Below are 26,826 nucleotides of genomic sequence, written 5' to 3'. Positions count from 1 at the left end.
TGTACAATTGGGGTAAAATGACAACATTTCCCAGGCTAGAAGTGTGACTTCTTTGAGGCGCCTGAGCGCATATCAGGTTCCCACTTTCCCTGTCTTGCATGGTGAAGAAATAGGCCCAGAGAAGAGACTTAACTTGCACATGATCACCAAGCAGACAGTGGCAAGGCAGCATTGAGAACCTGAGATGTGCCTTTCTCTTTCCTGCTTGTGTGTGTGTGTGTGTGTGTCATGCTAGGGGTCAAAACCCAGGCAAGTGCTCCCTGACTGAGCCATATCCTCTGCTCTCTCTTTTAATTTTTTATTAAGCAAAAGGTCAGACCTGCCCAATAGTAGAGAGGGAAGTATAATAAATTCCTGTTACTAGCTTAAGCAATTACCAGCTCAAGGCTCATTTCATGTCATCTCTGACCCCCTCCCCTACAGATAATCTGAGAAATCTGACATTCCCATGTGTGTGTCTAAGACAGTAGAACTCACGCCTCTTGAGTTCTTCCCATGCATGTTGTGTTCTTTATTCTAGAACCATATCTTTTATTGAATGAATGAATGATTGAATGAAAAAATGATGAATGGACAAATGAATAAACAACAATATCCTACCTTTGTTCTTTCCAAGCAGCAGGTAGCTACTAACATTTTAAATTGATCTTTTTAGAAGACTGGTACCCTAATGAAGAATATTAAACCATGGACTCCAAACAGACAGCCTGAATTCTTTTGGTATTCTTCCTTACAAGTCCTCTGCAAGTTGGACTTTCATTTCTTCCTTCTTTTTTTGTGTGGGTACTGGGCCTTGAACTCAGGGCCCGGGTACTCTTCCTTAGCTCTTTTATTCAAGGCTGATGCTCTACCACTTGAGCCACACCTCCACTTCTGGCTTTTTGCTGGTTAATTAAAAACAAAAAAGTTTCACAGACTTTGTTGCCCAGGCTGGCTTTGAACCATGATATTTAGATCTCAGTCTCCTGAACAGCTAGGATTACAGGTGTGAGCCACCAGCACCCAGCTTCAAGCTAGACTTCGGACCCTACCTTGTCACCCACAAGCCGTGGCATCTCTTTGTTCCATGTCAGCTTGCACATTTATCCATTAGTCAAAGCGCCTCTAAACTCATAAGCTATCAGTGTCCCTAAGGGATTGTTAGAGTATCATCCCAGCGGAGTCTACGTGGGGGCCTTCCTTCATCTCCCCTCCTGTCCTGGTGATTCAGCAAATCACTCCTGTAGCAAAGGCCTGGTACTGATTTACTCTGGGGCTATTTCTTTCTGTCCAGGTCAATAGCAATGATGACAACGGTGTGTTGGCTGGGAACTGGAGTGGCAGTTACACAGGTGGCCGGGACCCAAGAAACTGGAATGGCAGCGTGGAGATTCTCAAGGAATGGAAAAAAAGTGGCTTCAGGCCAGTCCGATATGGCCAGTGCTGGGTCTTCGCCGGAACCCTCAATACAGGTACACTGGCTGGGTCAGTGGGCAGTCGTGGGGGAGGCTGGGGTGGCTGTCTCCACCCTACACTCCATATCCTCACTGTCTTTGCCTTGCAGTGCTGCGGGCTTTGGGGATTCCCTCCCGCGTGATCACCAACTTCAACTCAGCTCATGACACAGACAGAAACCTCAGCGTGGATGTGTACTATGACGCCATGGGAAACCCCCTGGATAAAGGCAGTGATAGCGTATGGTAAGTGTGGGACATCTTTCCTGGGCTCTGAGCACCAGGTCTGAGTAGCTTCTTGTTCTCACCTTCCTCTAGGATCCACCTCCATACTGGAGTCAGGAAAGGGAGTAACATGCCAGCCATACATTCTTGCAAATGGAAACACTGCTCTCTTACTAACCAGAACCCAGAACAACTCTCTCTCCCCCAACCTGCTCCCTCTTTCCCTCTCTCCCTCTCTTCCCCTCTCCTTTTCTCTCTCCCTCTCCCTCTCTCTCTCCTGCCTGTACTGGGGCTTGAACTCAGGGCCTTGTGCTGTTGCTTAGCTTTTCCCCTCAAGACTAACACTCTACTACTTAAGATACACCTTCACTTCTGGCTTTTTGATTGTTAATTGGAGCTAGGAGTTCTCAAGTTTGTCTGCCTCAGCTAGTTTCAAACCAGGAGTCTCACATCTCAGCTTCTTGAGTAGCTAGGATTACAGGTGTGGACCACAGCGCATCTCAGTGGTCTGTTCTAGCTTGCTGCTCTCAGAAGGGTCACAGAACCATTCTGAGGATCCAGTAGGCCTAATAATACTTTAGAAGAAAAAAGCTGAAGCTGTTGCTTTTCCAGTAAGACATATAAATGTGTCTCATTTCAGAGCTATATGACTCAAGGGCTTCCTTAACTAGACTAAGATAAGCAACAGATATTCTCTTAACAAAACTATACTTATGAACCTTGGCTGACAGAATAAAAAGCTATAAGCTTATTCTGGACTCTAGATAAAAATTTTAAAAACTTGTATCTGGGCATTGTTTATTGTTAAATATAAATATGCCACAGGCAAATATATCTATACGTATATACACATATATGTAATTTGTAATAGGTACTAACTGAAGAGGATTATATAAAACATACATAGAGTGGGACATATATACCAAAATATTTACTTAAAGTTATTACTACTATTTAAAATTATAGCATATGTCAAGTTATAACCAACTGACAATTTAAAATGATGTCACTATTTATACCTGCACGTAGGTACTTGTGTGTTTCTCTTTGTGAAGTGTCACACACATGCTCATAATCTATTGTTATAATCCATTTCAAAGGATGCACAGACATAATATCTCACAAGCATGTGTGTGGCTAGGCAATCTGAAAGCAAACGTCATCTTTCAACCTTGAGATGGCCTATATAAAATATTCTTTATTATTTCTCTTTCCTAGATTAAGATCCGACTTTTCTAAAATGTGCTTAGTGTAACTTAATGGAATAAAGTGAAAAATATTTCATAGAAAAAGCTATCAATACAAATAAACAATAACTGAACACTCCCCCACACTACACACACAAACACACACACACACACACACAGAATGAAGCTTGTGTAATTCTCCTTAAGAGAAATTCTCTTTTTAAGAAAGAAGGCTTATTTTCGCTTATCTCTGCCATTCTGCACATACCCGTCTTTCTCTCTAATGACAGTGCTATTTGTGGTGATGAGATATTAATGAATGTCTCTTCCATTCCCTGGCTTTTTTTTTATGGCGGTGATGGTGGTGGTGTCTGAAATTCCATAGCAACCAGTTCTGAACATGAGAGCAAAGCTAGTTTCCTTCACACTGCTGATATCTAGGCGCCAGTGTCTCACATCTGTAATCCTAGCTACTCGGGAGGCTGAGATCTAAATAAGGATCATGGTTCAAAGCCAGTCTGGGCAGATACGTCCCCTGAGACTTTTGTCTCCAATTAGCCACTCAAAAACTAGCAGGGGAGCTGTACCTTGAAGTGGTAGAGCACTAGCATTAAGCAAAAGAACTCAAGGATAGCACCTAGGCTCTGAGTTCAAGCCCCACCATAGGCAGAAAAAAAGGGGGTAAGGGGGTGCTGCTTGATGCACAACATGGCTGATTGTTAGGAATGCCCCCTTTGGATGACCCTTCTATGATGAGCCTGTAACTGCAAGGAGACCAGACAGCTTAGGACTCAGTCCCTCTAATGAAGTCATTTAATGGTGCTACTAAGGCTGCTTAGCAGCCTGGATATACTGTGTGGCATGCCCAGTAATTGACTCAGAGTGAGCGCATGCTGTGGGAACCCAGGAAGAAAATCCTCAAGGCAGGAAGGAGTCTGTGAAACAGGAAAGTGGAATTAGAATCTAGGTCTCTTGGTTACTGGCTCACACCACCTCCTGTCCTTAATTATGTATTCCCAATATAACCAATCATCTTTGGGGCAAGTAGGGTCCAATGGAGACGTGCCTGGGTTGGTTCTGCAGCCATTGCTGTGGGCCTGGCAGGAGGGAGGATGCCAGAACTGGAAGCTCTGATTATCCCCATAGGGCCTGTCACCCTCACTCTCCTACTCCCTTTTCCAATCCCTGCACAGAACACAATAGAGCTAGTGGCCACTCCCTTCCCTATTCCCCGATACCTGTGCCTGGGAAACTAGCTTGAGATTATGGGGACAGGGTGATCCTCGCAGCCCGGTGTGGGACTTGTGAAAGCTACCTCATCTTTCTGGCCCCAAGTTTCTCCATCAATGAAATATGAGGGTTGGCCTAGGACTCCATAATCCTTTCAATCCCTCACCAACTTGGTTACTTATTTTCTGCAGCTCCAGCCCACCCTACTCTTGAGAGTGACTCCTCCCCATGGGAGCCATGCTGCTTCTACATTAAATCCACCCAGAAGGGGAATGGAATCAACTGTTATTTTTTGGCCTGGAGTAAAATTTCTGATTTTTTTTTTTTTTTTTTTTTTGCCAGTTGTGGGGCTTGAATTCTGGGCCTGGACGCTGTCCCTCAGCTCTTCAGCTCAAGGCTAGCTCTCTACCACTTGAGCCATAGCGCCACTTCCAGTTTTGTGCATGGTTTATTGGAGATAAGAGTCTCACAGACTCCTGCCCTGGCTGGCTTTGAACTGTGATCCTCAGATCTCAGCCTCCTGAGTAGCTAGGATTGCAGGTGTAAGCCACCTGCGCCCAGCTATTACTACTCTACTATAAGGGCCATCTAGGTTTGGACAGAAAACCTTCAGTCTGAATCTTTGTGTGTTCCAAATAGCACAAGCTTTGGAACTTTGTCTAGGTTTGCCTAAAGTAACAAAAGTAAGGGTCTAGTGAAAATGTTTAGTAAGAATATTAAAATGCCTAGATACAAAGAAATACTAAGAAAATAACAATCATAGCAACAATGAATTGTGTGCATGTGTGTGTATGTGTGTGTGTGTGTGTGTGTGTGTGTGTGTGTGTGTGTGTGTGTGTGTGTGTGTGTGTGTGTGTGTGTACTGGTATGAGAGGACTTGAACTCTGAGCCTTATTTTCTCCTTGGCTTCTTTTTATTTTCCCTTGCTCGAGGCTGGCACTCTAGTACTTGAGCCACAGCTCTACTTTCAGCTTTTTGCTGGTAAATTGGAAATAAGAGGCTTATAGACTTCCCTGTTTGGGCTGGTTTCAAACTCGGGTCCTCAGATCTTAGTCTCCTGAGTAGCTAGGATTACAGGCATGAGCTGAGCCACCAGTGGTCTAGGTAGCAATGAATAATTTGCTGAGCCAATGTTATATGCCGGAATCTGAAAACATTTCCACTTATTCTTGACAAATGGTGAAGAAGGCACAATAGTTATCCCCCCTTCTCACAGATGAGAGAGCAGAGGGCCAGAGAGACTGAACAACTCATCCAAAAGCAGGTAACTAGAAGACAGTGAGGATGGGATTGAACTCAGGCACATTTATAAACTACAAAGCATCAGAGACATACCAGAGAATGGTGTGTATGTGTATGCTGATCCTGGGGCTTGAATTCAGGGGCTGGGAGCTATCGCTGACTTCTTTTGCTTAATGCTAGCATAGCCCTCTACCACTTGAGCCACAGTCCAAGCTCCAAGTTCAAGCCCCATGACCAACAAAAAGAATAATAATAATAACAACAAAAATAACAGTTAAAGACATTTTGTAAGTCTTCCTAAAGATACTTCTTATTATGACCCTTTTTTACAATTATAGAAACTTTCCAAATTAATAAAGAAGCAAACCTGTGTATCATCCCATTGCTTACATATTTTTAACATTACTATTTTCTACCCAGCCTTCACTAGTCATTGGTTTTAGAATTGAGATTATGTATTTCTCAAGGTTTGAGTGTGAGACAGAACACATAATAGATATAGTCTACTTCCTACTACTATCACACCTACAAACCAGTCTCTTCATACCTCTAATCACATGTTTGTTTGTTTGTTTTTGTCAGTTGTGGGACTTGAACTCAGGGCCTGGGCACTATCCCTGAACTTTTGTTCAAGGCTAGCATTTTACCACTTGGAGCCACAGTGCCACTTCCGGGTTTCTGGTAGTTTATTGGAGATAAGAGTGTCACAGACTTTCCTGCCCAGGCTGGCTTTGAACCTCAGTCCTCAGATCTCAGTCTCCTGAGTAGCTAGGATTACAGGATATGAGTCATCAGTGCCAGGCTAATCAGGGTTTTGATTAAATATAAGCATTTACTCTACATCATTAAATAGTCTTCAAAAATAAAATTAGTTTAAATGAGACATAATCTATTATGTGTTCTAGCTATTATTTCTTTCCCTACTAATACTTGTAAGATGAATTTCCCTTTTTTGTTCTTTTTACCTGGACCTGAATTTTCTTGCTGTGAGATCTTGGCCATCATTTAATTTTTGCCTCCCACAGTTTACAGAATTGTCAAATGAGAGTAGTAATTATTTCCATTGTGTATGGTGGTAAGGATTTAATGAACTAATTAATATGGGAGTTGGTGGGGGGGACTGGGGATCTCAGTGGTAGAATGCTTGCCTCACATAGACAAGGCCCTCAGTTCAGTCTCGGGCACCAGCACCAAACAAAACAAAGCAAAAACAAGAAAAATACCTAAGGCAGTTAGAACATTTGACTTTCTATGCTATCACTTACTATGTTAGCCATTATCAGTTACATATATACATAATTTTAAACTAGTTATTTATTTTCTAATTGTAGAAGTAATGAGTAATGTAATTCTCATTATAAAAATTAAAGCTTAACAGAAATAAATAATGTGCAATTTATTTCATATGCACTATGTACATAGCATACACTAAACTGTTGGTCATGGTTAAGACAACAGAATTCTTGGAATCTAACTTTCGCTTTTTTTTTTTTCCTCTAGTATTGGGAATTGAACTCAGGGCTTCCTGCTTTTGTTTGTTTGTTTGTTTGTTCTTCACTCAAGGCTGGCACTCTGCCACTTGCGTCACAGCCCCACTTGTGGCTTTTCCTGGATAATTAGAGATAGAGTCTCACAGATTTTCCTACTTGGGATGGCTTTGAAATGGGATCCTCAGCTCTCAGCTTCCTAGGGAGCTAAGATTACAGGGCATGAGCCATTGGCACCTGCCAGTAACTTGGTTTTGCTTTTTTTTTAACTAATAATTTTCCATTTTTACTTTATTTTAGACATTAATTGCCAGTATGGTTGGTTTTATTTTGGGGTTGTTATTGTTGTTGTTTGGCTTATTTTGTGGGGGTGTTTTGTTTCTTTGTTTTAGAGGAAAGGTAATCCAGGTTAACCTGGAACTAACAATTTTCTTGCCTCGGCCTCCTGAGTACTAGAATTTTAGGAATAGACCTCCACTTGATGTCCTTACTTTGTGGTATAGCTCAGATAGTTTTATGTGTAAGTACTAAATGAATTTTGATTGTGATTTTTTTTCATAAGTCCTAGGACTTGAACTCAGGGCCTGGTCACTGTCCCTGAGCTTTTTATGCTCAAGGCTAGCTCTCTACCACTTGAGCCAAGGCTCCACTTACCGCTTTTTTGATAGATAGTTGGAGAAAAGAGTTTCACTTTCTTGGCCAGGCTGGCTTTGAACAGCAATCCTCAGGTCACAGCTTCCTGAGTAGCTAGGATAAAAGGTGTGAGCCACTGGCTCCTGGTTTACTTGTGACTTGACTCAGGCTTGATGGTCTGTTAGTATGGCTGTGCTCCAGTTTCTCTATTTCCTTAGTGAGCATTTCTGCCAACATGTTTTTGCTCTTCCAAAGAAAGCTGAGGTGAGCATCTCTGGGTGCATGCCTGGGTCTCCTGCCAGTTTGTCTGTAGGAGAAATTCCTAGACGTGGAAATACTGGCTCAGTGAGTATGTAAAAAGATTTTTCAAGCCTTTCATACACCTTGCCCAATTGCCCTCCACAAAGGTCATATCAATTTAGCCTCCCACTAGGGCTTGTTTTCCCACCTGGAAGAGAAGACAACAAAGCAGAACATCCCATGCCTTTATCTCTGTCATCTAACAAGCGTCATCCACGCACACATCCTTGTTATCGTTTCTTTGTCATTTTAATTTTCTTTTGATAGTCATGAGGCTAAAGCTATTGTCATATGTTCAGTAATCATTAGTGTTTCATAGGAAAATTGCCTGTTCATTACCCTTTATTGGCCTGTTTTTCTTTTATGTCTTGCTTTTGTTGACTTGTAGGTTCGTTACAATGTTTAAATAGTAAACCCCTGCAAGTATTTATGTTGCAGTGATTTTCTCTGCTTGGTTGGCTTTCTTTCTACCTTTATTTTTTCTCTCTTTCATTTTCAGATTGGATAATTTCTGCTAATCTACCTTCAGGCTCGCTCTTTCCTTTACCATTTCTCTTCTGCTCATAAGTTTATCCATTGAACAATTGGGCTTTAAAAATTTTTATTTTTACAGTTAAAATTTTCCATTTAGGCCAGGTACCGGTGGCTCAAGTCTATAATCCTAGCTACTTAGGAGACTGAGATCTGAGGATCACAGATCAAATTCAGCCCTGGCAGGAAAAGTCCATGAGATTTTTATCTCTAACTAACCACAAAAAAGCAGAAAGTGGAACTGTAGCTCAAGTGTTAGGGTGCTGGCTTTGCGTATAAATAGCTCAGGGACAGCACCCAGGCTCCCAATTCAAGCCCCAAGACCACACACACACAGATCCATTTGGCTGTACTTTTTTTTTTCTTTTTTTGGTCTGTCCTGTGTCTTGAATTCTGGGCCTGGGCACTGTCCCTCGGCTCTTCAACTCAAGGCAAGCGCTCTACCACTTGAGCCACAGCGCCACTTCCGGTTTTCTGGTAGTTTATTGGAGATAAGAATCTCTCAGACTTTCCTGCCCGGGCTGGCCTTGAGCCATGATCCTCAGATCTCAGCCTCCTGAGTAGCTAGGATTACAGGCATGAGCCACCAGTGCCCTGCTAGCTGTACTTTTTAATATTTTTTATTTCTTTGTCAAGAATTCTTCTCCGTTCCTTCATTATGAGCGTATTTCCTCCTTTACTTCATTGAGCACAGATGTAACAGTGCTTCTAGAGGTCTTGTCCGACAGTTCCAACAACTTGATTATTTTTGGGTTTATCCCTGCTGGTTATCTTTTCCCTCCAGGATCAGTCACACTTTTCTGATTATTCCCATGTTGAGTAACTAATTCTACCTGAGACATGGATATATCTGCATTCCATTGTTTTTGTTCACCTTGGAGACCTCAGCATGAAAGCTGTTACACCGTGGTAGACAGCATCTCCAATCTCTGGCCAGTTCTTCACCTCTACCAGCATTTCTCATTGTCTCTGTCATGCATGCACGTGTCTGGGAGTCACACAGGAGTTTAGGCAAAGTTTATAGATGAGTTTGGGATTCCTTTTCCCCAATTCTTCAGAAAATCTACTGCACTCTCTCCCTGATTAATCCAAGTTTTGTTCCTAGTGTCTCAGGTCAGAAAGATGTGGGCAGGCTGGCTGGCTCCATTTTTACCACCCTGCACTTTTCCCTGATTTTAACCCATCCTTGGGGCAAAGTTACAAAAGTGCATCTCGCCTCCTGCTGGACTGCCAAGGGTTGACTTCCCCTAAATTTTCTGGCTCCACTCACTTTCTATTTTCTATTTGGTCTATATTTTCTATTTTCCACTTTCCATTTTTGTCTTCCTATTTTCCTTTCTTTTTTCTTTTCTTTTCAGAGTTCATTGTTACAAAAGGTCTCTCTGTTAGGGCTTCATCCTTCATCTCAGAAACCAACCTACAGGCCTTTTGTTCACTTGCTTGCTTGTATAGACAGTGTTGGTTCCATTATGGAGACAAAAAGAGGAGAGAACTAGGGATGGAATGAGTTAGATTGGCTAATTGACAGTGCCCACAGTGACAGAGGGTTGTGTCCCCACAGACAGGGACATGAAACAATGCTGCTAATGAAGAATATTTCAGAACTGGTCTCCATCATTCCTCAATTCAGATCTCAGACAACAACAGATTGTGTGGCTCTTAGCCAGTGCTGTCATCTGCCTCCAACCCCACTCCTTCTCAGCCTACACCAATACAGAAGTATCCCCTACAAGGCGCAGAGAGAACGCTGCGTGGGTGCCTGCTGGAAGGCACCTGGCTCCTCCTGACTCATTCTCCTCCTCAGAAGGCAGTAGACTGTGGTGGGCAAAGTGTTGGCTTTGAAGAGAGGCATCCCTGGATCCAGACTTTGACTTTGCCATGACCCTGAGCCTCAGTTTCCTCTTATATGCGAAAGGCCTACACATAGTACCCATTTTACAGTTCTGGGCAGATTTCTGTGAGACGATGCCCATCAAGGCTTGACACACTTGCAAGGAAGTCCAGGGCACTGTACTCCCAGATCAGCGAAGCTGTGTCGTGTCACTCACCTACTGTGTGGCCTTCTGTCTGCAGGAATTTCCATGTCTGGAATGAAGGCTGGTTTGTGAGGACTGACTTGGGCCCCTCGTACAATGGGTGGCAGGTATTGGACGCGACGCCACAGGAGAGGAGCCAAGGTAACCCCTCTGCCAGCCTTGCTCTGGGCTTGGCTCTATGCCATGAGCCTCTGCATTATTTATAGCCCAGCAGGCAGCCACCCAAAGTCCTCCCCAGCCCTGCAATGCGTGATGGGATTCAAACAAAGAAAAATGTGTGAATAATACATTTCTCCTCCCAGTTTTGCTCAGCTCAGGGCTGCTGTTTAAATGGGGCCTTCTCTTTGCCCACTTCGGCAGCAGCTGGCAGGTAGCAAGGGAAAGAAGCCTTTTCTGGCCAGTAATACTTTAATGGTGCCAGGGAACAGCCTGTCCCTCCCCACACAGAAACCTTACAGCTGCCCCTGGCCCTCTCCACTCTACACCGGGTCTCCAGGATTATGACCCCATTATGGTCTCTCGGCTCTCAGGTGTCCCCTGACAGGCTAAGTCCCCCTTCAGGCAGACCACCTTGCCTTGCCCCTCTTTAACCTTCTCTGCCATCAGGGCTGGATCCCTAGGCTCTCTAGGAGTCCCTCCTATTCCTCCTCTCACCACTAAAGCAGCGTGCCTTTTCTACTACTGTCGTTGTGAGTTATATCTTCCCAGCAGTAAAAAGATTTATAAAGCAATATAGATTTATAAGGATTTAGAAAGCACAGCTTTGGAAATTCAAGCAATTCTAAAGGAATTGCAATCAAAGTTAAGTCTTACCCTCCCTCCCTCAGCCCACGCTACCTTGCTTCTAGCAGAAGCAAGATATAATATTAGATTTGGGGCTAAAGAGACGATCTTCCAGATCATTTCCAGGTCGCTCTTTTCTACACTGGTTTTTTATTGCAACCATTAGCAGTTACCAAATCAAGATAATGGGTCATAAGCATCATTTTAAGAAAGAAAAATGAGAGCTGGGTGCCAGTGGCTCATGGCTGTAATCCTAGCTACTCCGATGCTGAGATCTGAAGATAGAGGTTGGAAGCCAGCCTGAGTAGGAAATGTCCAAGAGGCTCTTAGCTATAAATAACCACCAAAAAAAACCACACACACACACACAAAAACTGGAAGTGAAGAGATGGCTCAAGTGGTAGAGCACTAGCCGTGAGCACAAAAGCTCAGGGACAGTGCCCAGGCCCTAAGTTCAAACCATAGGAAAGGCATTTTTTAATAAGAAAAAAGGAAATGGGATAGTAAACAAAATAAAATAAAATATCAGGGTTCATTGGATCTTAGAAGACTAAATCTTAAGATGGGTATGGTGGTACATACCTGTAAACCCAGCTACTGGGGAGATGTGGGCAGGAGGTTCCCAAATCTGAAGCCAAATCAGGCAAAGCTGGTAAGATTTTACTTAAAAAACAAAAACAAAATACAAACCAAGGGGTGCACCTTAGCTCAAGTGGTAGAGCTCTTGCCTAGCAAATATGAAGCTCTGGGTTCGATCCCCAGTACCACACAAAAAAAGAACAAAACAAAAACCCAAGTAAATACAAATAGAATAATAGTCTTCTCTCTGTAACATATATCTTACTTTCAATCAACTGGCTACTTCCTGAGTGGAATTCTGCCTTTTCTGTCCCTCTGTCTGTCCATCTTTTTATTATCTAAGCTACCAAGGCAAAGTCCTGGAGTAGGGAGTGAAAGGAAGGTCAGCATTGGATGCTTAGAGGATCAAAACAATGAACTCCCAGTGTTAGAATGATTTGCAATGATTGTGAGAAGCTGCTGCCGGAGCATGATGCAGGAATACTGTTCTCTTTAGAAAACAGAGTGACATAGTGGGTCAGCTCAGGTTGGATACACAATGGGTCAGCTTGATCAGGCCCCCAAAGTATGCACAGTTAATCTAGTCTTAGATAGAGATATTGGACAGGTATTTGGACAGATAGGTTTTTGGATAGTTGCTATTGTAGAATGACATTAATGGGGGCTTGTCTGCTGAATGCCAGATGCATCGGGGTGGAAGGAGTTTAGCTGGGTAGAGGCAGGAGGTTGAGATGGTGGAGAACCTCCCCCCTGCCCCCATACACACACAGAAAAGCAGGCCTGGGTGGACTGTTGTGTGGATGGGCCTTGCCTTCATAAATCGACACCCAACCTCTGCATCTGGGCTACCAGGAGTGTTCCAGTGCGGCCCTGCTTCCGTGAATGCAGTCCGAGAAGGGGATGTGGACCTGAATTATGACATGATCTTCATTTTTGGGGAGGTGAACGCGGACAGGAGCACCTGGATCCTTGATGTCAGAACTGGCAACCAGAAACAGAACACCCTGGACACTGTGTCCATCGGGAAGTACATCAGCACCAAGGCGGTGGGCAGCAACTCTCGCATGGATGTCACGGACAAGTACAAGTACCCAGAAGGTAGGAGGGGTGCTGATGAGGTGGTGGCATCTGGGACCGGGTGAGTGGAGAGCCAAAAAAAAAAAAAAAAACCATTCTCACCCTCAGCTAGTTCTGCTCATGTGATAGAATGGCTTCCTGCCATTCTACCCAACACTCACTTGACTTTCAGTGGGAACAGAAGTGTCAAGGACAACTCTAGACCAGGGGACAGACAGGGCTCAGGTAACTGTTATCCAGCTGACTTCCTGCGGTATTCCTTTCTCAGTTACAAGACTAGAATGCTAGCCCTGTGATTAAGCATCGCAGGGAGAGACTTGTCCCTGGAGGGAAGTCCCCAAGGGAGATTTCTCCATTTGTCTGTTCCTCTAAACTCCCAGGACCATAGGCAGAAAATAGCAGCTGAACAAAAAAGGAACATGGGCTTGCTATGTGCATTCAGAGCCCACCCCTCCCACACCCACAAAGCCAAAGGAAGCCATGGGAAGGCAAAGGTCAAAGCCCTAGAAACTTCTGGTCTCCCCCCAGGGTCACCTGGAAGGGCCAGCATTATAAAGGCAACTTTAGCCCAATTACATTTGTTGCTCAGAAGTTGCTTTTAGAAAAAAAAAAAAAAAAGCTGCATGGTAGTGCTCAATGGGGGACCAGATTTCTGCATTTGAAGGTAAAGTTCATTGTGAGAAATAGCCTAAAGTAATTTGGTATTTTCTCCAAAAAGATCAAGGTTGCTTCTTAATGGGGTCAAGAGTTTACTCTGTCTAAAATGCTCCAAATGGTTACTCCTATAGTTGGTTCCCCAGGAGTGAAGGAAAGTACTCTCATCAAGATACTCACAGAGCCCCCTAAAATAAGCCCACAATCTTTGAACACCTGCTAGCTGTTGGTGTTCTCCAAAGTTCATAAAACTGGAGAGCCGACAGGGAAGATGCTCTGACGCCAAGGTCAGGAAGATGACACTTTTGAGTACTGGTATTTGTACACATTTTGAGGCACAAATCTTGGGGAATAAGAGCTGTGGCCTCAGTCAGGCTCATGTGGCTTGACAGACTGTTCCCACAACAAATGGCCTTCTACTCGCTCAATAAACATATATGGAGCCTGCTGACCTAAAAAAATCCCACTGAGATTGTGAGAAGAATAATGGTATTTATTGGCAAGTAGCTGAGCATTGCAATGGGAACATGCATGCCATGGCGTATGCCATAGATAGCAAACTACAGCAGGATTCACAGAGTCAAGGCACTGAGAAGTTTTAAAGACAAAAGCAAAATTACATCAGCTATTTTGAGACAATAATCTTCGGCCACAGTGATTACAGGAATGATGTCGATCTGAGGTTGACTAGGCAGCTGCTAGAGATGTCTGTGTGTCCGTGTGTGTGTGTGTGTGTGTGTGTGTGTGTGTGTGTGTACATACATATGTGTGTGTATGTGTATATATATTTGTGTAGTGACCTCTTTGCAAGTAGGTGATCCTGGCTGAGTTTTTTGTGATGGCTACTGCCAGGTAATCTCATGCAAGAATCTTTCTTTCATAAACTCCTAGCTTTGTATAAATGTTTGTTGTGACCGAGGTTGACATTAGGGGCTCCATGCTGATTCTGACAGCTTTTCACAGTCCCCCCCCTTAGTGACTGCTCCTGGCTGAGCCCTGCCAACACACCAATGCAGATGGGGTGATAGGGAAAGCAGAGGTAGGATTTTCAATCATGTCTGAGGTATAGAAATGTGACATTGGGAGCAGGGAAAATCACCTAAAACAAGAGGTAAATGCCAGTCTTACCTCTTACAACTGTAACCTCCAGCCATTTTCTTCTGATTCCTGATCCCTTGCTTCCTCAGCTATAAAATGAGAATAACAGCCAGGCTCCAGTGGTTCACACCTGTGATCCTCGCTACTCAGGAGGTTGAGATCTGAGGATCATGGTTTGAAGCCAACCTTGGGCAGGAAAGTCCATGAGACTCTTCTCTTCCATTATGCACCCACCCCACCCCCCAAAAAAAGCCAGAAGTAGAGCTGTGTCTCAAGTGATAAAGTGCCAGCCTTGAGCACAAAAGGTCAGGAACAGTGCCCAGGCCCTGAGTTCAAGCCCCAGGACCAGCACACCAAACAATCGACAACAAAAATGAGTGTAGCAATGCCTATCTTCAGTTGAATTCAGATGCTCACCAAGAGCCAAGCACAGTGCCTGGCATACAACATGGAGGTCCTTGTTCATGTGGTTATCTGTAACCTCCCTGGAATAAATTATTATCTGGTAGTTACTATGGGATACATGAGCCCAGATGTGTGTGTGTGTGTGTGTGTGTGTGTGTGTGTGTGTGCTCACACGCGCGCGTGTGCGCGTGTGTAGGGGGAGTCTCTGCAGGATTCCTGGCAGGGCTTCAGCCTCTGCATGACAGCATGACATATCACTCTGCCTGCTGTTGCCCAGCTCTTCTTTTACCTAACGATGCCAGTTTGTCTGGAGGGCCCTGGGGAAGAAAAGCTCATAAAATGGGTTGCTAAGCATTTGCGCAACAGCAACACCACAGGGAGAAAACAGCAGCAGGAAGCTTCGTCTTGAGTAAGCCCAGCAGGTGACCTATATAGGCTTGGAGGCTCTCAGTCTCATTGTGCAAACACACCTGCTTCAAGGTCCCAGGCACGGAAGGCTCCTGGGTAGCCACCAGCCCTAGGTGTGGACCTGCAGCCCAGCTAGAGAATGGAAGGGCATCCAGAAGAACCCTGCCCACCAGGAGCTCTCAGCCTGGGTAATCTGGCTGCTTTCTTGCAGTAGGGTGTGTGGGTGGAAGCTTGGAACAGACCTGGGGATAGCCCCGCCTCTTGCATCTCATCCCCAGCATGGCCTGGCCCCCATTGGCTCTCATCTGCCCACCTTGGGATGTGCTGGCTTCTGGCATCTAACTCATGGGACGGGCTCCCTGAGGTGTCTGATGCTTATGGGAAATCATCTGGTGCCGTGGAAAATCTCAGAAGTTGGTGAAGGAAGCTCAGGGGCCATCTGCGCAGCCTGTGACTGTCACTGGGGTTGTTCCTCTGGGTTTCTGGAAGGCCTGTACCCTCTCCATTACGGTAGATCTGCCTTCCACTTGAGGTGGGGAGTGTACTGCTCAGTCAGCCTGGCACAGGGGCTCGGAAGTGGTTGCTCAGCTTAGTGTCCCATGAGCCCTTTTAGGGACTGTCACCAGCACTCTGTGGGTCCCCTCTACTGTCATATCTGTTGCACCTGCAGTCTGAATCTGAATCTGAATGCCAGCCTTTTATCAGCACTTGCATCCTTGAAATGCAGACTCTCTGAAGAATTCAGACTATTCAAACTTGGAATTCTATCAGCCATGAGGAAATTTTTTTTGGCGGGGGGGGGGGGGGGGGGAGTCTAAAACTAGGACTCAAACTCTGGGTCGGATGCTTTGACTCATGGGCTGGCACTCTACCACCTGAGGCATACCTCTACCCCCTAGAAATTCTTGTCATCTAGCACAGACAAGAGTCACTCACTAACTCTCAACGTGACTTTAGGAAAGAGAGGGTAATGTAGAGACCTGTTTTGAACAAACAAAATTAATGAAATCAGTTCTGAACATAAGCTTTTTGCTTTTTGCTTTTGAATACATCCATGCCATTTTTCAGATCAGCTTTTGTTACTTATAAAGTCTTAAAAATCTCCTTTCATCAAAACAGAAGGGAAGGATGTACGGATGGAGGAAAGAAGGAAGGAAAGAAAGAGAAAGGAAGGAAGGAATGGAGGGAGGGAAGGAGGAAGGGAAGAAGGGACAGAGAGAAGGAGGGGGGGAAGGGAAGGAGGGAGCAAAGGAAGGAACAACACTAAACTAATCATAGTGGCTTACACCTATAAACCTATAATCTCAGCTACTTGGGAGGTAGAGATTGGGCGAATTGCTGCTTGAGGCTATTCTGGGCAAAAAAATAGCAAGATTTCATTTCAACAAACAAGGTAGATATGGTGAATCACAGTCTGAGGCTGGACCCAAGGCAAAAACTTGAGAGATGATCTGAGAAAAAATAAAAAAGAAAACATAAAGACTAAGGTTGTGTTTCAAATGGCCTGGCAGTTTTACCTGACAAGGCAGACCTGCTTGGAAAAGGACCAGAGAGCAACTCGCTGGGAAACTTTTGTTACGAAGGGATGAGTCTGATGCTTATGGGAAGTCATCTGGTGCCGTGGAAAATCTCAGAAGTTGGTGGAGGAAGCTCAGGGGCCATCGGCATAGCCTGTGGCTGACACTGGGGTTGTTCCTCTGGGTTTCCGGAAGGCCTGTACCTTCTCCATTACAGTAGATCTGCCTTCCACTTGAGGTGGGGAGTATGCTGCTCAGTCAGCCTGGCACAGGGGCTCGGAAGTGGATGAGTAGGAGTCCTGGTGCAGCTGGGCATGTGCTGGGAGCAGCATGGTAGTGGCATGGGAGTAGAGCCAGTCACCCCTGTCCTCTGGGTGGTGCGGTCCTTGGTCTGAATTGCTGCCACATCCTGAGATGCTCCTTCCTGTCTGTTCCCCACACAGGTTCCAGTGAGGAAAGGCGAGTGCACCAAAAAGCTTTGGGCAAACTGAAACCCAACGCATCGTTTGGTGCTACATCTGCAAGAGATTTGGCCGGGGAGGAAGGAGAACCCAGCATCTCTGGGAGGTTCAAGGTCATGGGTGTACTGGCAGTGGGCAAAGAGGTCAGCCTAGCCCTGCTGCTCAAAAACTTGACCAGGGACAGGAAGACAGTGTCCGTGAACATGACGGCCTGGACCATCGTCTACAATGGCACACTTGTGCATGAGGTGTGGAAGGACTCCGCCACAATATCCCTGGACCCTGAGGAAGGTAACCCACCCTGTCCTTGCTGGGGCTCCACAGACCCAAGGTAGAGGGGGTCATCTGTAGGAGCTAGAGGGTTCTGGTTGGGTTCAAAGTGAGGCAGCTAAGGACAGAGCAATTGATGGGCTTAGACTATCCATGTTCTAGAAGTTCTCATTGCAATAAACAAATCATGCAGATGCCAGGCGCCAGTGGTTCACGTCTGTAATCATAGCTACTCGCTGAGATCTGAGGATCAAGGTTCAAAGCCAGCCCACAAATACATCTGAGAGACTCTTATCTCCAATGAATTAACCAGCAAAGAGCTGGAAGTGGCATGTCCCACTCTGACAGCTTGGAGAGAATGCCACCCTCAAGGGACGTGACAAGGGTGGATTTCAGGACCCATGTTACAGAGGCTCGGAGAGAGTGAGGCCTCTGTTCAGAGATGATTATAGCAAGTAAGCAACGTTCTGGGCTTGAACCTTGCTTTCCTGATGCTACAGCCAGAGCCACCCCTCTCCCCTTTGCAGCATCTGTTGCTGCCTTCCTACTTCATTCTCCATCCACCCCTCTCCACCAACAAATCCCTTTTAGGTCCAATCCTGGCAGAGCTGCAATAGATCTCAGGGTCTTGAGCCCTTGCCCAGTGTTCTCCCACAGCTGCCAGGGTGTGAGTGGCATGACGGGTTTCCTTGGAAGTCTGAGCATTGGGAGGACTGGTGACTCGCCCCAGGGTGGTGCAGGCGGGAAGGGAATGGAGGCGGAGCCAAGGAAGATTGGTACTGTGGGATTAGAACACAGGTGTGCCATGTTGGCAAAATCCTGGAGGCTCTTATGAAAAGTTGGGGCTTATAAAGCAGATTAACAAGGGTGGAGTGGCTATTTGTTTCCCCAAAGGAATGTCCAGCCCATCTGGAGGGAATTCTGACTGCTGAGAAATTGAGATGTGTTACACCTGTCACAAAGCAGCATCCCTTTGCACTCTGCTTCGCCTTGCGGCCACATTTTGGCAGAAATCTTCTCACTGCCCGAGGGAACTGTTGAATTATCACTTCCTTTTGAAACTCAAAGGAAGAACTTTGGGTTGGAGGAGCTGGGGGTGGGACCTAGGGCCTCACGCACGCTAGGCAAGCACTCTAGATCTGAGCTATTTCTGCAAACTAAACATATCCATGTGAAAGATTCTCCCGGAGAATCTTCTGCAAGAGCTATTGGAGTGGAGTGGGAGGTGGGTTGGGGAGGCAGGTGAAGTGAACACTCTGGGTAACTATGGGTAAGTCTCCTCATTGAGTCTCAAGGTTCAAAGGATTAGAGGATTAGACCAGATGTTGCAAAGACCTGTCTCCTTACTTTAGGGACAGCTTTGACTAGTTCTTCTGATACTAAAAGCAGAGGCAGTTTCCTCCTCACAGTCTTGCTCTCAGGCCATCCGGCCTACCCAGGCCTAAAACTATGGGAGGAGCAAGGAAGTCATGTGACCTCAGGGAGCAGAAGAGAGGGTTTGGAGCTGGTCATGTTGGCTCACTAGTATAGCATTTATCTAGTGCATACAATGTCCTGTATTCTGTTCCCAGCACTGGAGAGAGAGGCGGAGCATGGGGGGGGGGGGGAGATTGACACATAGAAAGAAGCTAGGGTAGGTAGTTTCACCTAGGCAAAAGCTATGTAAGTGCAGGGGTGGAAATGGGCCTGTTTTGTGCAGAGAATATGGAGGAGGGTTCTTTAATGAAGTGAGTTGGGTACAGGTAAGGCTGGGCCTATCGAAGGTGGGCCAGGTTGAAGGCCTGAATTTTATCCCTAAGACAGCAAGGAGCCATGGAAGGTTTTTGTCATGACACAGAAAGAGTCTTAAAAAGCTTTGCTCCCAAGAGCCAGTGGCTCTAATTCTAGCTGCTCAGGAGGCTGAGATCTGAGGATGGTAGTACAAAACCAGCCAAGGACAGGAAAGTCTATAAGACTCTTATCTCCAATTCACCACCAACAAGCTAGAAGTGGAGCTGTGGCCCAAGTGGTAGAGCACTAGCCTTGAGCACAAAGAGGCTCAGGAAGAGCTTCCAAGCCCTGAGTTCAAACCCTATGACTGGCACACACACACACACACACACACACACACAAACACTCAAAAACTTTGCTTCATGACATAAGGATGACTTCAAGGCAGGAGAGCCCAGAGGTGGGAAAGGAATTAGACATGCTATTACAGTGGGATCCCAGGTTATTAGATGGCTGGGAAGACTCTAGGCATTTACTTAGCCAATACCCAGGCTTCCCTCCCAGTTATTACTATGTTGCCATCCTTATTGCTACTGCCATTAGGCAATCAGTTAACATTCCTATTTTTTCCTCTGTCCCTGAGAAGGAAACTTGCCCTCCAATATTTTCCTGGGAGGGGCAGCTATACTTTGGTTTTTTTAGAAGTCAGGCTTGCTTGAGTCTTGGTTTCCCTCCCTGGTCCCTGCTCTGAAGCCCACCCAGAACAAGGCATGGGTGACAGATCCTCCTGCCAGCTGGTCTTGGCTCAACCTCAGGCCACAGAGCTCACGTTCACTCTCTGTCTGCCCCCCTCCCACTCACTTCTCCTTCCAGAAGTCCAGCACCCAGTGAAGATCGCATATGCCCAGTATGACAAGTATCTGAAGTCAGACAACATGATCCGGACCACAGCCGTGTGCAAGGTGTCTAATGAGGCTGAGGTGGTGGTGGAGCGGGTCGTCATCCTGGACAACCCCACCCTGACCCTGGAGGTAAGAGGTGGTGGGAAGTGTACCACCCTCGAGCCACCCAGCCTGGCCCCTGTGAGCCACAGCTCCGCCAAGACCACAAAGGAAAAGCCTTTCCAACTGAGGCGGGCAAAGACTGGGCTCTGCTGGGGTCCAGCCTCTGCCAAGTGGGCCATCCAAGGGCTCAGGTTCTGGCTCCCTGTATGGTAAGATAAATAAAATATGTTTGTCCAGCGGCTTCTTTGGCTGAGGGGGTCCAGGTGTCCTCCATTGGCCACAGCTCAGCCACTGTTTAAGAAACGGGTTGGGTGCAGGCAGGACTAACCTGTACCTCCTCACTCTGTGGAGCTTCAGAATGGTAAACTCTTGGGAGTCTAACCTCAGGTGCTTGTACCCTGTCAGTCACATCCTGGTGTAAACTGGGGGTCTGAAGAGTCAGGGGTAGGGACGCCCCCCTCACAAGGGGCCTTTGCTGGGGGTGGCCTTTCCTGATCCTACAAACCAGGCCCTGTCTCCAGTTCTGCAGCCTCGGAAGCTTCTGGCTTCTTCCTTCACAGCATTTGTCCCAACTCAAATCATACCTTGACTGGCGCTGTGAATTAGTCCCCTGACAAATGTAAACACCTGGAGGGCAGGCACTACCCAAGTTCCCTTGGCATGGTTTCCATGGATAACCAACAACTGTAAAGCCAAACTGCGCCCTCCACTGGTCAGGGGTGAAATTAGAGCTAGTGGCTCTGGGCTGGTATTTTTCCCTTCCCAGATGAGAACAGTCATTGTCCGTTCCTTTGTGTCCCCTGGCATGTCACGTAACCTCTCCTGCTTCATATAGCATTTCCAAGAAATGTTCATTATGTTAACATAAAGGATGGCTGCCTGTATGTTCCAGTTCCTAGACCTTGGAAATAACCCTGGGCAGCAGCTATTTGAGTGATGGAAACATTTTACCTTAAAATGACTTGTGTCTAAATGAAGTTAATTTTCTCCATTATATTCGCTCTCTAATATCTTCAAACTTCCTTACTTGGATTTGAACTCAGGGCTTTCTCCTTGCTAGGCACACATTCTATCACTTGAGCCACACCTCCAGCTCTGCATTCACCTATTGAGACAGCACTTTTGATCTGTGTCCTTTGGATTTCCATATCAAGTCTAGCTTATCTTAGAATACATTATAATACCTTTAGAAATCAGGACATGTGTAGGATATGTGTACAATGGCAGGAAGTGTGCCTGTGTGAGTTTTCTAGTTGCAGCTTTATAAAGCATACCAGATCGTCCTTCTTTCGGGTATATCCCTCTACTTACGTCTCCAGACAAGTGAGAAATTCTTATCTAACTGAAGGAATCCACATATTGCTCACTCAGTGCAGGAAACAGATTTCAAAACTCATCAAGGTGATCTACACAAACATATATTAATTTGGGTAAAAATCCCATTCTCTTATCTGTCACTGACTGTTCATTAGCACTGGGGACTTGAGCCCATGGAATCAGACATACAATCTGAATATTGTTCCAAGGACAATATCCCCTCATTGGCTTGATTAGGTTGCATTTACAGATTCTGGTCCATGGGAGATATGAATAAGCAACAATAAAGAAAGCAACAAATGCACAAAAAAAACTAAATTAAATATCAATGAGGTAAAATATGGCACCATTTATGTAGCTTGGTTATGTCACAGTAACATAAAATTGTGTGTCATTCTACTAATGAGCTCTTTGGGAGACATTGTACATGCCCAGGTCCTTGAAATGCTTCTGTTACTCACAAATTATTGGTAGGTATTGCAACCCTGTCAAAACAGCAAAGGCTTTGGAACCAAGTGGGCCCTACTGTTTCCCAGAGTGTGAATTTCCCAAGTTATCCAATCAGTGTGAAGCTCCGCTTTGTCACTGTAGAAATGGTTGCTATGAGGACTAATGACAAGAAAATCCCCGAAACACACTAAAATAAACAGCAACCTCCAGTGAGCCTCAAAAACAGAAAAAAAGAAACCCATGAGCCATATAATTTCCATCTCCATTTCTGGCCCATTTTCTTTCTTATCCCTAATCTCATTTGTTCTCTGGTAGGAGTTAGGTGATCAGTGTCTGTCTTTATCCCCTGTGTCTGTTGATTCTTGGAAGAAGCACAATCGCTTGTGCCATTTGCTGTGAATAGTCCAGCTGGCTTTTCTGACCCTGTCCTTCATCAGGTCTGACCTCTGTATGGCCAGTAGTGGAGGCCCTGGAGAGAGTATAACACGATACACAGGCACTTCAGAAGCTTAGACAGAAATCAGCAAACTGGCTGTCATCAGAAAAGCCTGGTCTGGATGGAGGTGGGAGACTTGGCATCTGGATGGAAAAGATTTGGCCAGGAGCTGGAGTCTGCACTGTCTCAGAGCTTGTGGTCACCAGCTTGAATATCCATGGAAACATCTTGGAGGGGAGGTTCAGGCTTTAAAACAGAGTGAGAGGTTCAAGAAAATGAACATTATTAAGTTTAGCATGAGAAATCACCTAACCCTCTCAGAGCCTGCAGTCCTGAGAAGGGGCTGTGCTGAGAAATAGGAGTTGCCCTTTGCTGGATGAACTGAGGCGAGTTTACAAGCTTGGCAAGGAAATGTGACACTGACCAATGCAAGAGGTTCCTCTCCCACTGAGCCCAGGTTTCCGTGCCTAGCATGGAACAATGATAATGCCTAGGAACCCATTTGTGTGGCTGTTGGCCAGCAAGCACGTAGGAGGGCTAAATAAATGCCCCCTTCCTGCATCCTCCAATGCAACCTCCCCATCTCCACGTTCTACCGACCAGCCCTCACAGGTGTCAGGCAGGGACCCAGGATCAAGCCTCCTGACCCTGCAGCCTCTCTCTCCTGCAGGTTCTGGACCAGGCTCAAGTGCAGAAGCCTGTGAACGTGCAGATGCTCTTCTCCAACCCCCTGGATGAGCCGGTGAAGGACTGTGTGCTGATGGTGGAGGGCAGCGGCCTGCTCCGGGGCAACCTCAAGATCGAGTGAGTCCTAGGCCTGCACAGCGGTGTGGGAATGGCAGGAAGAGGGTAGGAGGGGGGCATCAGTCCCTGGCAGGGCACACAGTCCCCTTTGACCTTGCCAGGGGTAGGGGGAAGGTCTTCATTCTTTTGGGAGAGGGCCAGTTGGACCACAGGAACCTGCATTTGTAATTTGCTGGGGATTCACAAAATATGAATTCTTCAGAGGGCCGAGTCATTGTGCACGGCAAGTAGCTGGCCCTGAGAACTCAGCATACTTCTTGTTGTTGTTGTTTTATTGTGCTGTTGTTTTTATGCTGGTACAGAGGCTTGAACTCAAGGTCTGACTGCTGTCCCTAAGCTTTTTTTTTTTTTTCCTGAAGGCTAGCATTCTATCTCTTGAGCCACAGCTCCACTTCCATCTTTTTTGGTGGTTCATTGAAAATGAGAGTCTCATGGATTTTTCTGCTCCAGCTGGTTTCAAACCACGATCCTCAGATCTCAGCCTCTTAAGTAGCTAGATTACAGGTGTGAGCCACTGGTACCCAGGGAGCTTAGTATTTTGTGGGAGACCAGTTGGCCCTACCTTCTTCTGGAGAGGGTCACAGGGCTGGAAGGGCCAGGTGGCCCAGGGAGGCAGCTTAGAGGTTGCTAAACAAACCTTGCCTTCCCATGACTAGAGAGTAGGGGATGGGGGTCACAGAGGTACAATCTGCCTGAACCCCATGGATCTCACATCAACACCGACTTGTGTCCTTTCCCCATCAGAGTGCCAGCCCTACGCCCCAAGGAGAAGTCTCGGGTCCGTTTTGAGATCCTGCCCACCCGGAGTGGCACCAAGCAACTGCTCGCTGACTTCTCCTGCAACAAGTTCCCCGCAATCAAAGCCATGCTGTCCATCGATGTGGCTGAGTGAAGAGGCCAGTGGTCCCCACACACACAAACTTGGGGAACACGGAGCAGGGAGGGCTCGCCTGTGATGTGAGACTCCTGCCCATGCTGTTCAGCCCTAGAAGCCCCTTCTGGTCCCAAGGCTGCTCTGAGACATGGACCTCCAACACACCCCAGGCTGGGGCCGAGTCCTCCCTGGCTGCTACTTGATCACTTTTGCACAATCCCTGCCTGCTCTGTGAGCCCACGGCCCTGCTCACCCCTACCCCCACCTCCACCCCCCCTCCCTATGCACACAGCGCTACAGGAGCTACAGGACCGGGCTGTCCAAGTGCACTCTGGGAGAAGCCAGTTTGGACTGATTGCTGATCTAGAGCTGAGCCATTCCCTGCTCCTCCTTTAAGCTTGTTGGAGGGCAGGGGATGGTTCAGTTATGTGCTGTTGTATTCACATCCTGACAATCAAAATAAATGTTTAAACAAGCGTGATTATACAGCGACTGCACAAGACTGCTGCTTCGCCTGAGCTGAGGGAAGAGAGGGAGGAAGACAGCAGGGTTGATCTGCTCGTGGATCTAGAGAAGGGATGAATTTGCTCTGTGTTCCAATGTCATGGGAAGTGGGCTCCAGGTACAAACATAGAGAGACACATCAAGCCAAATTGAGAGAAAGAAAAAAATTCTAATTCCCAAAATAAACAAAGTGAACTGGGAGCTCCTCTCTAGGACTTATTACTTGTTTCAGAGTGAGAGAGGACTTTGCTGGAAGGCTTCAGCAGAGCAAGCTGCTGGTGGTAGCCAAGTCTTAGCTCAGCTTGAGTTCTTTCCTGGTGTGTCTATTTTATGTTGCTGTAACAAACCACCAGAGGCAGGATCATGTCCAAAGACAAGAAGAGGTTTATCTATCTCATAGCCTTGGGGACCAGAAATCTAACAGTAAGGCAGGAGCTGTGTTGAGGGCTTCAGGGCAGATGGTGAGATCATGTGCAAAAGGGAAAGGTGACATGGTGTATCAGCAAGCCAGAGAGTGGGAAGGGGAAGTCCTGTGGTAAAAAGCCATTGGAGGGGGGCATGGAAATGAATGAGGAGGGGAATGAATGACCGTCATGTTTACTGAGGGCCCTGCCTCTCAACGACCTGACAACCTTCTAAGAGCCTCCCTCCCCTCTCCCACAAGTCCTACCACTGAGCTGCCCACACCGAGAGCCATGAACCTGAGGAAAAGCTCAACCCCTGGCCAGACCATAACACCTTAGGCCATGCTTCTCTTTGTACAGCCAGGAAAGGTGTTCCATGTCAGCTGGCCACAGGGCCATTAAGGGCCCCATGTAACCTCTGATTGCTCCTCAGTCCTCACCCCTTAAAATAACTCCCAATGGATCCCATAGCCCTCCTGTTAGTTGTGCTGACAACTCCCATTGTGGCCATTCTACTTGACTTCCTAAATGTCAGGAGCCAGCCCAGTCTCTGCAGAAAGCTCCACGCCACCTGTAGTCCTAGCGTCTCCAAGACCCTTTCCTTTCCTTTCCTTCTTTCCTTCCTTTTTCCTTTCTTCTTTTCTTCATCCTTCACTTTTCCTTTCTCCTTTCCTTCCTTCCTTCTTTCCTTCCTCCCTCCCTCCCTCTCTCCTTCCTTTCTTCCTTAATCTTCCCTCCTCCCTCTCTCCTTTCTTCCCTCCTTCCCTTCCTTCCAGTTGAAAGATTTCTGCTCTGGTCTCCCACAGAAAGAATACATCCAGAGTTGATCGTTTCCTCCCAGTCACTGGTGGCTGAGCCCAGACTAATTCTTTCAAGCATCCACCTCTTTGGCAAGTACTTCCTGCCATTTTGTGCCAGGCTCTATGTTGAGCCCATGGTCCAGGATGATTAAAAACCGACAGCAGCTGACCTTGGCTTTCCACCCCAAGGGCGATTCCTAAGGCAAGGCATGAAAAATCCTTGCGCAGTTGCTAGCCAACCCCAGACACAAGGGTCTTGTGAGAGATGAGTCTAATCAACTTCTTGTCCCACTTAGGTCCTGAGCAATTTCAGTAATAAAATAAAAGAATAGTGGGCAGGCAACTACATTGCTACATTTATTCCTGGTAGAACTGAAGCGAGAGGTTATAACCTAATGTTGAAATGCAAAGGGGCCTGCGAGGCAAGTCCCAGAATTCAGGGGGTTTTCATATTGGTTGGGGTCCAGACTCAGCTGTCAGAGCAGGTAGATGCAAAATACCAGGGTTCTAAACAAGACAGGCCTTTATTCCTCTCTCATGTTAGTGTCCAGGGAGGCAATGCAGAGATGCAGGCTCTCTTTGTCTGCCATCTTCTACAGCTGGTTCCCCCTCCCTGCATCCCCCCACCCTCCCACCCCCCACCCCCCGCACCATAATAGCTTCAAATGGTGATTCCAGCTTAAGGAATAATGCCCAAGACCTCCCAACAAGAAGGAATGAAAACAGAAACAGTTAGACATCTCTTTTCGTATCCAGGAAACAGTCTAAAAGTTGGCATTTGAAATTATTCATTTCACTTCTGTCCATTTCCATTGACCAGAACTTCATGGTGTGGCCCCAGCTAGCTTTGCAGGAGACTGTGGCCATTAGCTACATGGTCTTTTATGCAGCTAATATTGAACATTTCTCTCACTATAGCAAAAAAGGTAACCAGGAGCCTCCATGACCCTGTCTACCCACATAAGGG

At 46.3% G+C, this 26,826-nt stretch overlaps 1 protein-coding gene across 1 annotated transcript in view; it reads left to right on the top strand.

Moving 5' to 3' along the window:
• The window catches only part of Tgm3 (transglutaminase 3), a 39,514-nt gene extending 14,887 nt beyond the window's left edge, over positions 1 to 24,627 (top strand). Inside the window, exons 6-13 of the mRNA XM_070007753.1 lie at positions 1,274 to 1,451; positions 1,544 to 1,679; positions 10,342 to 10,445; positions 12,519 to 12,764; positions 17,269 to 17,577; positions 20,140 to 20,297; positions 23,144 to 23,277; positions 24,022 to 24,627. Of these exons, the coding sequence (XP_069863854.1) occupies positions 1,274 to 1,451; positions 1,544 to 1,679; positions 10,342 to 10,445; positions 12,519 to 12,764; positions 17,269 to 17,577; positions 20,140 to 20,297; positions 23,144 to 23,277; positions 24,022 to 24,169 (1,413 nt within the window). The 3' untranslated portion in view covers positions 24,170 to 24,627. The remainder of the gene's footprint in view (positions 1 to 1,273; positions 1,452 to 1,543; positions 1,680 to 10,341; positions 10,446 to 12,518; positions 12,765 to 17,268; positions 17,578 to 20,139; positions 20,298 to 23,143; positions 23,278 to 24,021) is intronic.
• The last annotated feature ends 2,199 nt before the right edge of the window (positions 24,628 to 26,826 follow it).

Source organism: Dipodomys merriami, unplaced genomic scaffold (assembly GCF_024711535.1).
Source record: "Dipodomys merriami isolate MVZ:Mamm:240054 unplaced genomic scaffold, mDipMer1.0.p SCAF_7, whole genome shotgun sequence".
Lineage (NCBI taxonomy): Eukaryota > Metazoa > Chordata > Mammalia > Rodentia > Heteromyidae > Dipodomys > Dipodomys merriami.
The sequence above is the reverse complement of the archived record's forward strand: the minus strand, read 5'-3'. Positions and strand labels throughout refer to the sequence as shown.